An 18,352-nucleotide genomic window follows, 5' to 3' on the forward strand; every position below is an offset into this window, starting at 1 on the left:
GACTTTTTCTATGTACACAAAAGGCCTATTTCTCTCAAATATTGTTCACAAATCTGTCTAAATCTGTGTTAGTGAGCACTTCACCTTTGCCGAGATAATCCATCCACCTCAATGTCACAGATGTCGCAAGTTTTGTGGGAGCATGCAATTGGCATGCTGACTGCAGGAATGTCCACCAGAACTGTTGCACGTGAATTGAATGTTCATTTCTCTACCATAAGCCGTCTTCAAAGGCGTTTCAGAGAATTTGGCAGTACATCCAAACGGCCTCACAACCGCAGACCAACTGAAACCACACAAGCCCAGGACCTCCACATCCAGCATCTTCACCTCCAAGATTGAGACCAGCCACTCGGACAGCTGCTGCAACAATCGGTTTGCATAACCAAAGAATTTCTGCACAAACTGTCAGAAACCGTCTCAGGGAAGCTCATCTGCATGCTCGTCATCCTCATCGGGGTCTCGACCTGACTGCAGTTCGTCGCCGTAACTGATTCATTTCCCTTTCCAGAACATACCAGAAACCTCCATCCAAGCATAAACAGCTTATCTGTGATCAGATTTTAAATTCCTAGAAATGTGTTTGGATAGGGGTTACTGTTATGAAACATTTTAAAGGTCATGTATATGTGAGATGTTTTATATGAAGGTCATTTTAAGTTCAGCTCCTAGACAGGGTAAGATCATACACCTCAAGCAGCTCAGATACACACAAACATTCAATCCTCTCACAGAAGTACACAACATCTGCATGTAGTGTGCATATGGACTCCCCCCCACCCCCCACCCCCCACTCTCTCAAACACATTTAAGACATTCACTGATATCATTCCATAGGCATCTGCTGCTCTTTATGGTATTTGATTTGGTAATTGAGGGTCAGGTCTCCTGGGTGCTGTCCAGTGAGGCCTGCAGATGTCTGGGTCTCCAGGGACGGTCACATCTCTAATGATGCCCATGCAGAAATGAAGATCAGAGCCTCTGAGTGCTCTGATAAGGTAAAACCAGGAGATGTGAGCCCACCTCATATATGGGTGTAAATTGGGATTTATTATTCACATAATCACATATGTGTTGCCTGCCTTGTCCATAAACAAATTAAATGGATGATTAATTAGTGATATTAATAAATATTAAATCTTAGTAAATAAAAGACAAATTAGAAAATAAATGTGTAAATGTATTATTATTTTTAGTATATTAGTATCTGGCAAAGTTAGTTAGTGGTCAAATTATGCATTTGACAACTGCTTGACAATAATATGTTGACATTTTTGTATATTTATTTGGTTACATCACTTGACATTAGTCAAGTCATAAAGTAAAACTTATTGATAATGTTTTTTTTTAATGTATTTAGTTATTTTACTTGTTTATAGACAAGGAAGGCATACATATTAGAATACAAATGAAAGCAAATTTGAAAATAAAAGTGAAATACTTGGTTGGTGCGAACTGTTGTTTAAAAATACAGTAAAATGGTGAAATAAAAAAGAAACATTGTAATATTTATTGTGTGGAAATTTTTTATATAAATTACGAATGTTCCTCAATTATGACATCACGTCCACCACAACAAACAATTTAGCATTTTTTCGCCTATGGGGAATTTTATATATATATCTGACTTGACTTGATTACTTATTAACTTGATTTTTAGTGAAGATCAAAAACCCTTGCAAAACCCATGGAAATGTTATAGTTAAAATTGTATAGATTTTTATGTATTTTTTCCCAATCTTTTGGATAAGTTTGCTCATCACCCAAGAAAGAGGACCTGGTACAAATTATTATTCAGAAATGTATTTTCTTATATATATATTATATATTTGATCCAATGTAAATTATATATATATTTTACATATATATATATATATATATATATGTGTGTAATTATAAAAATGCATTTTACGGTGAACGCAGTAGACAGGCTAAGCACAAGTGATGCGCCATTCCCGCATCTGCGCCGCGCAACCGCACGCACCTTATGTTTGCGGATAAATGCAAATATCATAATTGATGGAAAACTATGCCCATGTCCCTATAGTAGGTTTTTTTTTTACATCCATAATATTTGGGGGAGGGGGCACAACAATACAATTCTGCTTAGGGCACCCATTTGGCCAGCAGCGGCCCTCCCACGAAGCCTCGCAAGGTATATACTACTAGTCCAAGATATATTTTGGACTAGTCTAGCTCAGATTCTTGTCTAATCTGAAATTAAACGAAAATTACAGTTAAGTAAACCAGTTTGGCGAGCTGGAGTCCTGGGCCTGACGTAACTCTGTTTGCCATGCGCGTATCAACACGGATATGTTGTATATTTAGACATCTGCTCCAGATGATTTAATAGTGACTGTACTTGCAGTAAAAGCCACGCGCTGTTACTTGCGCTCTAGATTTGCGCAGTTTTTGCCTCGCTTGTGAAATATACCCACGCCTGAACGGAAGGACACACGTTTGAGGAAATAATCGGATGGTGCATTTTGCAGAAAGGGCAGGAGGAATGACTTCCTCAAATAGGATGGTAACGCGTGTCTTTGGAGACACAGCGCGCGCGGTGCGCCTCAAGTTTGTCTGACTTTCTGCACTGAATGCACAAACCGTATCGTGTAATTGCATAACCGCTGGCGCAAACGAGATAAAACTGGACCACGTTGTAATATGTAGTGATGCGCGCTGCTTTAATGAATCGCAAGACGCTGGACGTCACAGGCACGCACCTCTCCGTGCCACAGGTGCGCACTAAACTTTGGTTATTCATTATTGATTAACGACGGAAAGAAAAGGAGGAACGCGCAGAGGGACAAAACAATTACTCGCACTATGGAGATCATGTCCAATCAACCTACAGCAGAGGCGGGTGGCGACCACACCGCTGCGGCTTCCATGTCTGCAGGCGTGGAGAGGGCTGATGTGACCAGCCCGAGTCCGGTGACCAAACAGAGGTCCTTACGGGCGGTTTATGTGCTGAATGATGGACTGAAGGCAGTGGCCGCGAACAGCCCGGAATCCGGGGCGCTCCAGTGTCTCCAACGCGCCTGCGACGCGGAAAGTGCCATATTAACCACAGTAACTTTCGGACGATTAGATTTTGGGGAGACAACAGTGCTTGATACATTTTATGACGCAGGTAAGTTAACACTAGTAAGTACGCGAGAATAATTCCTGCAGCCCCTCAATACTACATTCTGGATGTCTCCCTAAACTGGCACTCGCAGTACAGGTCAAGTACAGGTCATCTAGTTTTTCAGAATGGACTGATTGAAGTTGAATCAGGTGTGTTGGATTAAGGAAACATCCAAAATGAGTAGTTTTGGGGGGCCTCCAGATCAGGGTTTCCACAAAGCAGCCAGTTCTGCAGGATGTAAGAATAGAAACTCATTGGCACATACCATTATAGATTTAGAGCTTGAGTGTGTTATTGAATTAATAATACTTAATAATACTTTATTGTTTCTTCCATATGCAAGAAATGTAAGTAATAGTGAAAAAATGTAAATTAAAATGAAATGTAAATGAAGAGTAAATAGTATTATCATGCAAAAAAAGTGTGTGTGTGTATAATATCATACATTTAAAAAAATTATAAATAAATGAAAGATCAAAAAAAAAAATATATATATATATATATATATATATAATGCATTATACAAAAGTACATTATACAAAATTACTTTAAATAGATGGTATAGTACTTCAGAAAACAAATATGTTTATCTAAACATACTTATGCAAGATGTAAATTGTTAGGGTTAGGGGTCATCGGCCTTTCCCATGGAAGGGTGTTATTGGAGTCATGACAATCTCTGCCTCCAGCACATTCCTTTCCTGGAATTTACTCGCCAGGTCTAGTATGAAGTCTCTCTCTCGCGGGTGTGGCTGCACACGTTACTCTGGGTGATCAAAACACTCTTACATCTGAGCTTTGGGAGGGTGAAAAGGGCAACTTTTTAAAAGTTTGATCCTATGCATTTTTGTGCATGCAGAATGTAGCTCACGTGCAGCACTTTTTCTGGGGAAAGAACTCTAGAGGACCATAAAAAGTGCATTTTAGAGCTGAAACTTTGTATCCCTGTTTTTCAAAACAGAAGTGAACAAAACAGTTTTAAATATCCTCCCTATATAGCATTCTACAGATCAGTTTCTTGTAATTGTATCACCCCCATCACTCTTTTCCTAATAAGACTGAGTCATGCATCAGCTCCTGGTTGGTTACATCAAGTCTGGTCTTGTATTTTGCTGCTTACACTCTTGCATGGCTTTCAAACACATTTTCAGATGTTTGCGTAGTTTCCATAGAATAAGCACAGATTGTGTTTGACTGGAAAAGAACAAATATAGCCATATGCAGTAGAACAAATATGCCCTTAGGACTTTAAAGGGGTACAATAATGTACAGTATGTGGAAAATAATGTTTTTTAACCTTAAACCGCATAAACACATTTCATTACACCAAATACACAAAATAATGTTCTTTTTAGCAGCATCATATGACCCTTTAAACAGACAAATGGTTATTTAAAGATTTTATAGTGTGTGATTTAATGAAAAGTCATAATAAACAAAAAACACTCATAGAATTGAAAATAAATGTTTGCTTCTTAAAGAACAGGTACTGAGACTTATGCTACAGCGCACACTGTACTGTACTGTCCTGCAGTAGTCGGATTGTGTACTGTATGGTCTTCTCGCATGCTTACTGTCTCTGATTGATTTCAGACATTGCAGTTGTGGACATGAGCGATGTGTTCAGACAGCCCTCCCTGTTTTATCACCTCGGTGTGCGTGAGAGCTTTGACATGGCCAACAATGTCATCCTCTACCATGACACGGATCTTGACACTGCACAGTCGCTTAAGGTGAGCGTTACAGTCTAATACACACACACACATAAACACAGATATGTTTACCTAGCTATCTAAAGAAGGACATATCATATAGACTTCTATTGTTTTTAAAGGGGGTTTGTGTCATTTTCAGATGTTCAGTGGTTTTAAGAAGGCCGTTTGTAGGTTGACTTCTCCAAAAAAGTGAATAGCTCTTTGTCACTTTTTTTTTTGAGAGGCCAACAAAGTAATATTGATTTAATCAATAATGTGAGCTTGAGGCAGGACTGCCTGTTTGTCAGTGAAAGATGGGGAGTGTGTTTGGGAAAGGGAAACCTGTTTGGTAATAATACATTTAAATAAAGATAATAATAAATAAGAATAAAAAAGTAACTTTCCCCTTTAAAGACATCCACAAAAAGAGGATTTGTCTAATTTAGCTAATTTCTAGACAAAAAATATATTTTATTCATTTAAAATAAAAATAAAAATTACTTAAATATTTCCCCCCTTTAAAGACATCTAAGAAGCTTTGTCTAATTTGTCTTATTATTGTCTTATTCAGCATATTTCTAGAAACAAATCATCTTTTTATTTTTTTTAAATGCCCCTTTAAAGATGTCAATAAAAAGACACTTTGTCTTATTTAGCATTTTTCTGGGGTATTTAAAAAAAAAATCTAATAGAGCTTATGAATTACATATTCTTCTCATAACCTTTTCTAAGTGCCGCCACACAAACACTAGGAAGGATTGGTGGGAGGTTATACCTAAAGGCTGTTACACTCACATTTGGTATTTTTGTCATCTGAACAAAGAGGTGGCCCATTACCAGGTCCTGACCTGCTATTCTTAGCTTAGGAAGGGGTTTATCTTTTCTGGGCACTGGACAGTAGAGCTGCCAGAACAACACAGTCTGTATTCGAGCTAAGGCATGCAGTCAGTCCACACGTTTCCACAGAGACATTGGAAGGCATATGTTCTAGCATACTGAAATGATAACAATCATGCATGGGGAGAAGTGTCATGCGATCTGTTTGTGTATTTGTTCATGTTCTGTGATGCTGCTGTGTTTCAGTCAGGGTTCATTCACTGCATCACACGGCCATCAGTCATGGAATAAAATGTAAATAAATGGCATGATGGCAAAACTTTCCCAGGTGCTGTGGACATGTGAAATAAAGTAATATACTTGCATTTTTGGAGAGTTGTTTTGTAATTTATTCTTTTCTTTTTTCTTGCATAGGACATGGTGGCACAGAAAAACACAGTAAGTATCAAAACACTCTTTGCAAGACTGGTAATGTGATGAGGTTTGTGGACAGGCTGGCATTCATTGTTGGTGTGCCAAGAGCTTTGTGTATGGGACTATTTTTGGAGCTCTTATGACATACGTGTACTTGCTCGTCTGTGTCAGTGTATATCCAGGACTTTACACAGTGAGCAGATAATTTCCTGAACTCTTCTTTATGGACATACACTAATCTGTGAGTGGACACGAGGTTCTGGTGGCTCATTGTGTCCCAGTCGGAAAACTATTGCTGATTCAGATGAACTCATAAGGGCTCTCAAGGTGTCATGGCACTTGTGTGTTTGTGGGTGTTGGTGGTTTTGATAAAGGAGAGTGTCGTTGAGTGCAAGTCTTTAAATAAACCTCTTATATTGAATGGCTGCTGAGAAGAAGCTGACCTTGACAGCATTTAATAACTGTGTTACATTATATAACATTTATTAATATGATTAATTGAAATGGCCCAGAAACAAGCAAAAGATGGATCTGTGTTAACTTCTTATCATTAGTTATGTGAACAGAAGGGAAATTCTGTGTTTGCCCTTATTTTACATTTTCAGCCTTAGAGTGCCCCTATTATGCCTTTCATGCAGTGTGTAATGTAGCTGTGTGAGAATGTAAGTGATCTGCAAAGTTGTAAAGCCGAAAGTGCACGATAAATAAAGTTATTGTCTCCCAAAAGAAAGAATCGACAGCCGAAACGAGTCATCAATAATTTGAATCCCACTTCCGTGATGCTACACGTCACAGGGTAACATATTTGCATAATGCCCTCCTATGTTCTACATTGGCCAGCCGCGAACATCTTGCCCCCACCCTTAAACACTGTAGCTTCGTGTGGTAAACATCATGTCAAGAGGATGCGCTGTCCTACGCTGTGAAAGTTATATTTTCACTTCTGAAAGATGAGGCTGCAAGAGTCAGTGGTTAAAATGTATTTTTTCACTGTACCACAGCTGTACAACCTCAATCTTTTTTGTGTTCCCGTCATTTTACTGACGACTGCTTCTCTAATCTCGGGGAGTTTAACGCAGGATTCACAAAACGCATGCTCTTGAAAGATGGTTCAGTACACAGTTTATTTGGAGCAGCTGGCTCCACTGAATCCCAACCTGTAAGTATGATAAATAATGGATGCTTATATTTTCTATTGCGTGATCAAAATACAGAAGTATGGCAATGGGCGTATCGTTTCCGACACGTGCTCTATGCGGTAGACCAGACCAGAAAATGAAAGCGGGGTTTTTTTTTTTACCTTGCATGCATGTAAACCTATTGTTGGAGACTCCCAAAACAATATTAGGATCCTTAAAAATTGCAAAATAGCACTTTAAGGAGTAGTTTACCCAAAAATTCTGTCATTCACTCAATCTCATATTCCAAACTCGATACAACTTTCTTTGTTTTGGGGGTAACTGTTTTTCGTGCAGTTACAATGGGTATTGAATATTTTACGAGCTTCAAAAAGCATGCAAAAGGACCATTTAGCACTATTTTCAAAGTCTTCTGGCATCATATGATAGCTTTGTGTGGGGAACAGGGTAAAACTGAATTCTGTATCTGTGATAATATAAACTTCTAATGAGCTGTTGACCACTGTCAGTTTATGAGTGATCCATTCAGACCAATGAATCAACCATTCATTCCATGAATCAAGATTTGACTCAAAAGAATGATTCTTTTAGGAAGCGCTACTTCTCTCATGAACACCAAGGAAAACTAGGGCAAATGTCAAGGATTTCAGTGAAATATTATTCATTATTGCTTAAATATATGTTTTTTCCCCACACCAATGTGGTTTAGTAGTATTTACATACTATAGTATTTATTAATTATTTTATTTCACTTGAAGTTTTAGTAATTGTTATATGCTTTTTTATTTTAAATAATTTTTGTTTTAGTAAGTTTAGTTACAGTTTGTTGACAATGCAATTTTTCTAATTTTGTTTGTTTAATTTTTTTCATGTAATATTTATTTTTTATCTGCTTTATTTCAATACTTTATTTTTTTTGATACCTTCAAGATTTTTGCATCTCCTTGGCTTACTCATTCATCTGTAATTTCTTGTTTCCATTAATACTCTATAGTCTGTATATTCTTTATCTGTCATTTTCTTTTTCTCTTTTCCTTTCAGTTCCCTTCACTGTTTGCTCTCCCTTTCTTTCTTTCTCTCTTTTTTTGTCTGTCTGGAGTAGGTTGCAAGGCCAGTTAAAATAGAATTCCCATGGGTCCAGTTGCCTCCCGAGTACAGGGGCTCCGGCCTAAGAAACAAAGTAGGTGCTGTGAGTGTTCTAGTGCATGCTGGGAAAATCCCATATGCATGTATCAGAATGAGAGGGACCAATTATGTCTGTTACTATCTGACTCACTTCCTTTCAGTCTGGCTGACATGTCAAGGAATTAAGAGCTCTGAATCAAAGTCAGTGAGTAATTTATTGCTGAGAAACTTGGTTACTTTTAAATGATTAATCATTACTCTTAAGTGGATCCAAAGACTTTAGGTGCCTGCATAACAAAATCACAGATTTCTATAATATGTACAGCTGATTTTAATGATCTCATTCTTTTTTCTTTTCTTTTTTTTGTAGGATTCTGCACATCCTCTATATGTATATGTAAAATAACAATAAAGAAATAAAATACTGTATATACTTTACATATATTTTTATTTTTTTAACAGTTTTTTTTCGTTTTTGGACCACTTAGCAGCCTCTGTCTTTTAAATGATTAATCATTACTCTTAAGTGGATCCAAAGACTTTAGGTGCCTGCATAACAAAATCACAGATTTCTATAATATGTACAGCTGATTTTAATGATCTCATTCTTTTTTCTTTTCTTTTTTTTGTAGGATTCTGCACATCCTCTATATGTATATGTAAAATAACAATAAAGAAATAAAATACTGTATATACTTTACATATATTTTTATTTTTTTAACAGTTTTTTTTTCGTTTTCGGACCACTTAGCAGCCTCTGGTGGCCCCTTGGACCCCCGTTTGAAAACTATCATGCTTTAGCTGAGAGTCTAAGGGTTTGCTCAGTATTTATTATCAGACCACATGCCTGACAATTTAAATAGTCTTAAAGTGTATGATGACTGTTTGACCTGAGAGGCTTGGCTTTAGGTGACCCCTTACGTTTGAGGTGTTGATGTGGCAGAGTGCTAAGATGTGCTTTGGCCCCCTCCTCCGTTTTGCTCTGGAATTCTAGGACAGTACACGATCACAAAGGTGTTAACAAGATTTCCTCTGCGCTTCGAATTTCTTGGCTGCCAGCTGCTGAGTACATGGTCACTAACACACAGACAGTCTGTACTTTTACACAGTGTTGCATACAGTCATGAATTATATGACATGACTAAGAATAGGTCTATATTACATTTTTAATGCACAAATTTAGAATTTGTTTATCTTTTTTAGGCCTCCAGCGGGAACTACTATTTCATCCCCTACTTGATGATGCCCAACAACGAGTACTTGTGCTGTGAGAACGTGGCCCAGCGTAGAGCATCGGAGTACATGCAACCCAACTGGGACAACCTTCTTGGACCCCTGTGCGTCCCATTGGTTGACCGCTTCGTCAGCTTGCTCAAAGACATTCATGTCACGTCTTGGTAAGTTTTGGCAGGATGCCCATTCTCAGATGATCCTTTACAGAGTTACGTAATGGTGTCACATTTAGCTAAACATAAATCAAGCAATCGTCTTCCAATTTGTGACTGATAAACAATATTACATGAATAATTATTATAAATTACTTTTGTACATCACAAAAAAAATTCAATTTGCGGTGGAATTCTGTGCCTTGTGTTCAACATTGCATCATGGAACTAAATTAGCTGTCAAATGATCCTCAAGAAACACATCTTCTTGTCCCTGGTGTGAAGAAATGGGACTCAACCCAAATTGGATGTAGCGCTCATATTATATCTTCAAGACAGACATGCACATGTGCATGCAAGATTTATTAGGAACTCCATAGCTTCTAAAAAGTGTCGGGGTGTCCTTTCACCTGGAGCTCAGATATCAGAAGTCTAGAACATCCCTGCAGATCGCAGTGCCAAGATTTTCACATCCTCTGTAGCCAGATTTGGACTATTAGTATGAAGTCTGACCCACTTTGCAGCTGTCCAAGAACATATGAAGTGACCAACCACAATACATTTTGTTGCTGCATGTTTAAATGCATCGGGTGGTCAGTGAATTTCGGTGGTCTGTGAGCATCCCATCTGAAGGTGGGAGTACGTATGAATTTATCTGTGAAAACTAAATCCCATTCTATCTTCTGTTGTATCTTATTTCTCCCTGACAGTGCTTCATACAAAGACACCCTACTGAACGACATCCGAAAAGCTCGAGATAAATACCAGGGTGAGGAGCTGGCCAAGGAGCTTTCCCGTATCAAACTCCGCATCGACAACACTGAGGTTTTGACTCAGGACATTGTTATGAACCTGCTTTTCTCCTACAGAGATATACAGGTATATAGTATAAACCAAGCACATCTGAACATTAAAAAACTTTACTGGTAGTTTTAATGGTCTTTGGTGTGTGTTTTCAGGACTATGATGCTATGGTTAAATTGGTACAGACCATTGAGATGTTGCCCACCTGTGACTTGGCCAACCAGCCCATGATTCAGTTCCACTATGCTTTTGCGCTCAATAGGTGACCACAAATCTGCATTGTGTGGTATATTCTCCTATTCATATGCTTGGCAAACAGACATTTATCTTTTACAGCCCTTTGATCTCAGGAACAAATGCATTTATGTTTGCGTGTGTGCGAAAACAGGCGAAATAGCCCTGGAGATCGAGAGCAGGCATTGCGTGTGATGTTGCAGGTTCTTCAGTCATGTGATCACCCCGCACCTGACATGTTCTGCTTGTGTGGCCGCATCTATAAGGACATCTTCCTCGACTCTGACTGCAAGGACACCAAGAACAGGGACAACGCCATCCAGTGGTGAGTGAGTTAAATGAGCTTGAAGTGCACTGTTTCAGTGTGTTTAACAGTGATTTGTTTTTTTTATGAATGAATCCCTTGTATTGGGCTCTGTTGACTTGAACCAGAAACAAGAAGCTGCATTAAATGTGACTGAAAACACCCAAAACACCCTAGCAACCACATTAAATGCACTAAAAAGATCCAGTAACTGCATCAAATGTGTGAAAAACACCCAAGTAGTCACATACTTGGAATACCCTAGCATCTATTTTAAATGCACTAAAAATACCCAGAACACCCTAGCAACAACATTTAAATGTGTTAAAAACACTCAGAACACACCAGAAGCTGCATTGAATGTACTAAAATCACTCGAAATGTCCTAGCAGCCACATTAAATATGCTGAAACACCCAAAACAACCAAGCAGTTGCAATAAATTCAACAAAGTCACCTAGAACAGGGGTTCCCAATTTTTTCCATTCCACGACCCACCTAAACAAGTATAATTTATTTGAAGACCCACCAAAATATTTTTGGGATTAGAAAACAATTGACATTGCTGTAAATTTAATCTAAAGTTTGATATGACAGAGATTTACGAAAAATAATCATTTAATATTATTGTACAACTTAGGCCTGGGCGATATATGAATGAATCCCTTGTATTGGGCTCTGTTGACTTGAACCAGAAACAAGAAGCTGCATTAAATGTGACTGAAAACACCCAAAACACCCTAGCAACCACATTAAATGCACTAAAAAGATCCAGTAACTGCATCAAATGTGTGAAAAACACCCAAGTAGTCACATACTTGGAATACCCTAGCATCTATTTTAAATGCACTAAAAATACCCAGAACACCCTAGCAACAACATTTAAATGTGTTAAAAACACTCAGAACACACCAGAAGCTGCATTGAATGTACTAAAATCACTCGAAATGTCCTAGCAGCCACATTAAATATGCTGAAACACCCAAAACAACCAAGCAGTTGCAATAAATTCAACAAAGTCACCTAGAACAGGGGTTCCCAATTTTTTCCATTCCACGACCCACCTAAACAAGTATAATTTATTTGAAGACCCACCAAAATATTTTTGGGATTAGAAAACAATTGACATTGCTGTAAATTTAATCTAAAGTTTGATATGACAGAGATTTACGAAAAATAATCATTTAATATTATTGTACAACTTAGGCCTGGGCGATAAAACGGTATCGATATTTATCGACGGTACACCTTCTTCGATAACTATATAAAAAAATGTTCGATATAGTGCAGGACATAGGCACGTGCTATGAGTGAGGCAGACAGCACACACAAACACGAATACATGCTGAATTGAGTGCTGTGCCTGCCCGTGATGAGGAGATTGTGAGTAAAAAAAATGATATTAGCCGAATTTAAAATAAACATTTGCATTTGAATGTTAGGAGTGGGTCAGGGAGCGTCATCAGTGGCGCACAAGATGCGGTGATAATGATGTAAGTGACGTTGTTGCATTTTAATGTTTTGTTAGTCTAGCCCACGAGATGCGCCGCTGCTGTGCTATGCATTCAAAATATTAAAGAAGTATAGAAGCTCAATGCGGAGAAGATCTTGATTAGCGAAACCAAGCCATTCACACAGAATGCATATTCAGCGCATTTTTTTAGACGGACAAATATGACTGCTGCACTCGCGTCTCACATAAGAGCCATGCAAAGTTAAAACAGTTTAAACTTTTAGAAAACACGTCGCGAATTTGTGGAGGTTTATTCCTTTTCTCTGCGTCTCTTATGTTTTTAAATGCAGTGTGTGTGATGGCCGATTTGGCTCTTTGTATTAAGCAATATATAAATACATGATACTGTTTTGTTCATAATTGTTTATGCAATTTACAAAATTATATTAGATTTATATGAGTTAATTTAGACGTAATGCACGTTTTTTTTTATAGACCGTTATTTCCATGCTTTGACATTTTGTGATGCATTATTTTGCTCATTGCGCCCTCCTGTGGCCTCGGGAGGCAAGCCAAATGTTTCCTTAAAACCTATTTAATCTGAATATAAAACATTAGAAATTAGATATTTGTTTAATTTTTATGGTGTGTTTGACTGTTAAAACAAAAAAAATATTTGTTGTTTGTCTCAATAATTTGGGTTAATTTAAAAATTATCAGTGGTTAAATCATTAAATCAAAAAAAAGTTTTCTATTGCTCTTTGTTTTAAAAAAGGTTATAAAAAATGTCAATAATTATCGCTACCGAACGATATGAAACATTATATATCGCTGATACATTTTTTAGCTATATCGCCCAGCCCTAGTACAACTGTAAAATTTCACTACTAATGTTTTAATTTCTTCATTTGCAGACGTTAAAGAGTATATGAAATATGTCCATAAAAACTTGAAACATGCTCACTCCAGTGCCGATATGAAGTATAATTCTGTAACACATTAAAAGCTCTCATGCTCCTTTCATGTAGGGGAGAGCGGAGTGCAACAAAACACTTTTTTAACTTTCTCAGTTTGTGTAAATCCACATGGGGTTCAGAGTGCCGTTTTTTCACATTAATTTCACACGTCTAGTACAAATATGAGGTTTTGTTTCCTAACTACAGTGTATATCTTTTTCTTTATTTACCCCAAAAGAATGGAAGTTAAATGTGACAACATGCCCCATAGGTGGGGCACACAGTAACATCTGAGGGGCATGTTGTAACATGACCATATGACAGTTTAAAATCTTATCTGATCTAATGAAAAAGGAAAACACAGAGGAAAACATTCCTGAATGAACACAATCCTCCCCTCCCTGCACACAGCTCTCACAGAACAGGAGACAAATAGATGATCTAAAATGCTTTACATTTCTTGAAATATAAATTTCTGAACAATGAACATTACTCTGTCATTATTCACCGGTTTCTCATTAAAATTCATTGAAGGCATTTAATGTAAATTACACCGCTAATGTCATAGAATAGCACAGATCTAATACTAGCGTGGCACATTGTAACGCAGTGTTGCAACATTTCCCATCTGTGAAACTGGAATTTAAAACTGGTTAGTATCTTATGCTAGCTAGATTGCAGATTAAAATAATAGCAGATTTGTCTCATTTTAAATAGACACAAAAAAATTTAGATGAAAATTTTACTTCAACCAGAAGTTTACTTTTGCTGTGGTTAAATAAATGTTCATGGATGTTTTCAAAAGATTTTTATATTTTGTCACAATTTTTTTTAATATATTTTTGATATGGCAACTAGTCAATTCCATAAGTTTTGTAATGCTGTGGAATGTGTGGAAATGTTTAAAATCATGTGTGTTACAAATAACCGCATTAGTTTGTGCCCCGCTCACCCCCTACATGTGAAATGCTTTTTACAGACAGTTTCCTTGTGTTGGTAGGCAATCAAATGCATATGAAGGAACAAAAACAACAAACTCTTTATATTTCTCTAAAAGACAACAGAACTGAGTTGAACAGATGACAGAGATAAATTAACAGACCTGAAACAGCCTTTCGTAACGTTAGAATTTTCCTGTGTAATGCAATCTCATGCAGAATACAGTGCAGTGATCGGAGTGAGTGAGTTTCTTCTCTTTAATAATGCGGACAGAGCCACTTAATGATGAACCAAGTCACTCTTAAGACCCTCAGTGTTATTACAACTTGTGTGTGCGTGCTTCAAAACACGCAGCGCATGTTTATTAATTAAATTGTGGTCACTAAGTAATATTGCAATTTCTATTTAATGTTGGTATATTGCGCAGCCCTAGACTAAACTGCTTGTGTGTGTGTGTGTGTGTGTGTGTGTCATTCAAACACAAATTTAGCTGCAGCCAAATTACTTTGTGCGACCCACCTTTTCCCACTCCAGGACCCACAGTTTGAAAACCCCTGACATAGAACACTCTAGCAGCTGCATTAAATGTATTAAAATCACCCAGAACACCCTAGCAGCCATATTACATGTATTAAGAACACCTTAAGAACTACTTAAATGTGTTATAATAACACCCAGAACACTCTAGTAGTCCTATCACATTTAAAAAAGTTATTTTGTATTCATGCATGTGTGTTGTAGGTATAGAAAGGGCTTCGAGTTGCAGCCCACTCTCTATTCTGGCATTAATCTGGCAGTGCTGCTTATAGTGTCCGGGCAACAGTTTGAGACTTCCATAGAACTCAGGAAGATCGGTGAGGAGGAACACACTTCCTGTTTCCTGTTGCTCTCAGACCATTGACTTCGTTAAGGACACAGGTTGCCCCTTCTCACCCTCTCATTCTCTCTCAGGTGTGAGGTTGAACAGTCTGCTCGGACGTAAAGGCAGTCTGGAGAAGATGAATAACTACTGGGACGTGGGGCAGTTCTTTACTGTCAGCATGCTGGCCAATGACATCCCCAAAGCTGTGCAGGCTTCAGAGAAACTCTTCAAACTTAAACCACCCATATGGTACATATATGGTCACTATGGTACATATAGAATAAACACTGATGACACTGATGACACTGATGCAGGAAATAGGAATTTGAATCTGGCCACATCCTCTCTCTTCTACTCATGATTTCTTGTCATAGCTCAACTTTTATTGTTAAAATGGCAGCTTAAAGGGATAGTTCACCCAAAAATTAAAATTTGATGTTTATCTGCTTACCCCCAGGGCATCCAAGATGTAGGTGACTTTGTTTCTTCAGTAGAACACATATGATGATTTAATCCGGATAAGCGCGAGTAAGTTCCATTTTGATTAGCCGTCGTACCTACAATAACTGTGCACTGTGTAAACAATGAGTGACATATACGCACGAGAGATCACTTCCGGCGCTTGCGTAAATTACGCCAGAGCGTGTACACACCTCACGCACCGGATGCCGTATCATGTTTGCTGTATAATGTTATTTTGTGGATATTATATAATTTTCCTAACTGATGTGGTTACAGAAGGGAATACATGAGTGGAACTTCACAGCATCATCCATCAAAGGGATTAGGTGAGAGTGAAATTCTTTTCTGAATATTGTTTCAAGACAAACAAACAATATTAAAGTGTGAACTAGTTCTACTAGTCTTATCTGGCAAAACCATCAACTTGTATCAACATTACTGGTATCATGTTGGTCGACATTGTATATTTAATTGTGCTCATTCTCCTCTTTTTGCATTTAGATTCATGCTTACTTCAGTGTTGTTACTGTTCATTAAAACGAAAACTTTTAACAATCATTTTCATTCATTAAAATAAATATAAATGAAAATAGAATATAACTATTGCCTTTGCAACTAAGTGAAATAGGATAAAAATAAGTTGAAGTACTAAATTTACTAAAACTAACACTGAAATAAAGTTAAATAGAAATATTTTAAAATAAAATGAACAAAAAAGACAAACGCACATTCTAAATTCTAAAAGCTGAAAATACAGTATTACAATAGAAGCTCATTCAAAATTATTAATAAATAATATAATAGTATATAAGTAATACTAAAATAACACTGGCCCACTTAAAGTTAATCTTACAAACCACTAATAACAATATAATAATATTTATTTTTATATAATTATAAGAGTAATGTTTTTTTTTATATTTAAAAACATATTCCTAGTGTCCTTTATTCCTTTATAGGTAATATAGTATACAATTTTTATATTGACTATTAATCAGCCATAACATGAAAATGGCAGAATTTTATTATTAGTGCATCCCTAGTCTTTACCTAGATTCATTTTCATAAAGTGTCAAAACTAGCAGATCCAATGCTACTGCTACCATCTCACACATTGTTTCAGCAGCAATCCTTCCATTTAAATGTGATTTATTCATGATCCCAGAGATGTGAAATAAATCTTGCATTCTTCCACTCTCTAGCATCTCAAAATTCGATGAGCGCTGCTGCTTTTTGTATGTCCATGACAACTCGGACGACTTCCAGATCTACTTCTCCACAGAGGACCAGTGTGGCAGGTTAGTGTTCCTGAAGTTAATCGATTAGGTTTCAAACTCTGCTACTCATGGAGGTTACTGATGCATGGATGGTTGGTTGTCACTTATTTGAAGGTTCTGCTCCATGGTGAAGGAATTGATCACAGACGGATCAGGAAATGCTGTCGAGCTGGAGGGGGAGGGAGAAGGAGACACCCTGGAGGTGAGAGCTTCAAAAACTCACCTAAAGTTAGTTTTATTTGAATTTGTGAGGTTTGGATACTTAAATCCTGAATCATTCTGCAGTACGAGTACGACTACAATGAGAATGGCGACAGGGTGGTTTTAGGTAGGGGAACTTATGGAGTGGTCTACGCAGGGAGAGACCTGAGTAACCAGGTGCGCATTGCCATCAAAGAGATTCCAGAGAGAGACAGCAGGTGAGATTCTTATGACAATCTGACCAGCAGACCAGCATGAATGTTCACCAGCATACTGAATGTTGTATCAGGCTTCTTACAGGATAGTTCAGCCAAAAATTAAAATTATGTTATCATTTTACTCACTCTCATGTCTGTGTGACTTTCTTTCTTCTGTGGAACATAAAACTAAAAAATATTTTGGAAAATGTCTCAGTTTTTGTTTTTCATACAATAAGTCATTTGGCTACAATGTTGTATGGACACCAACATTCTTCAAAATACCTTTTCTTCTGTTCCAGGTTTGGAACAACATGAGAGTGAGAATTCCTTTTTGGGTGTTCTGTCCCTTTAAAGCAGCAAAACCATTTGTGACCCTGGACCACAAAACCAGTCTTAAGTCGCTGGGGTATATTTGTAGCAATAGCCAAAAATACATGTCAAAATGATTGATTTTTCTTTTATGCCAAAAATCATTAGGACATTAAGTAAAGATCATGTTCCATGAAGATATTTTGTAAATTTCCTACTGTAAATATATCAAAACTTAATTTTTGATTAGTAATATGCGTTGCTAAGAATTTCATTTGGACAACTTTATAGGCGATTTTCTCAATATTTAGATTTTTTTGCACCCTCAGATTCCAGATTTTCAAATAGTTGTATCTCAGCCAAATATTGTCCTATCCTAACAAACCATACATCAATGGAAAGCTTATTATAAATCTCAATTTCAAAAAATGTACCCTTATGACTGGTTTTGTGATCCAGGGTCACATTTTACGTTTGTAATGTAATTCTGAGCGAAACAGGATATTCATTCAGGTTGCATGTTCGTCATATATCATAAATGAAAGTTAATAAAAAATTTATAATTTAATAATGCAATAATTTTGGGAATATATATATGTATATATATATATATATATATATATATATA

General features: G+C 37.1%; 2 protein-coding genes across 2 annotated transcripts in view; both read left to right on the forward strand.

Annotated features, from left to right (window-relative positions):
• The window catches only part of LOC107590295 (SH3 domain-containing kinase-binding protein 1-like), a 66,611-nt gene extending 64,329 nt beyond the window's left edge, over nt 1-2,282 (forward strand). The window contains exon 18 of the mRNA XM_016279005.1: nt 2,238-2,282. Within this exon, the coding sequence (XP_016134491.1) occupies nt 2,238-2,282 (45 nt within the window). The remainder of the gene's footprint in view (nt 1-2,237) is intronic.
• A 24-nt stretch (nt 2,283-2,306) lies between these two features.
• LOC107590296 (mitogen-activated protein kinase kinase kinase 15-like) overlaps nt 2,307-18,352 on the forward strand; it is a 30,603-nt gene continuing 14,557 nt past the window's right edge. The window contains exons 1-14 of the mRNA XM_016279006.1: nt 2,307-3,133; nt 4,724-4,863; nt 6,076-6,099; nt 8,317-8,394; nt 9,543-9,736; nt 10,435-10,603; nt 10,684-10,790; nt 10,917-11,087; nt 15,155-15,267; nt 15,365-15,585; nt 16,014-16,063; nt 16,940-17,035; nt 17,129-17,216; nt 17,300-17,433. Of these exons, the coding sequence (XP_016134492.1) occupies nt 2,827-3,133; nt 4,724-4,863; nt 6,076-6,099; nt 8,317-8,394; nt 9,543-9,736; nt 10,435-10,603; nt 10,684-10,790; nt 10,917-11,087; nt 15,155-15,267; nt 15,365-15,585; nt 16,014-16,063; nt 16,940-17,035; nt 17,129-17,216; nt 17,300-17,433 (1,892 nt within the window). The 5' untranslated portion in view covers nt 2,307-2,826. The remainder of the gene's footprint in view (nt 3,134-4,723; nt 4,864-6,075; nt 6,100-8,316; nt 8,395-9,542; nt 9,737-10,434; nt 10,604-10,683; nt 10,791-10,916; nt 11,088-15,154; nt 15,268-15,364; nt 15,586-16,013; nt 16,064-16,939; nt 17,036-17,128; nt 17,217-17,299; nt 17,434-18,352) is intronic.

The sequence above is a fragment of the Sinocyclocheilus grahami genome, unplaced genomic scaffold, assembly GCF_001515645.1.
Source record: "Sinocyclocheilus grahami isolate Dianchi unplaced genomic scaffold, SAMN03320097.WGS_v1.1 scaffold126.1, whole genome shotgun sequence".
NCBI classification, from domain to species: Eukaryota; Metazoa; Chordata; class Actinopteri; order Cypriniformes; family Cyprinidae; genus Sinocyclocheilus; species Sinocyclocheilus grahami.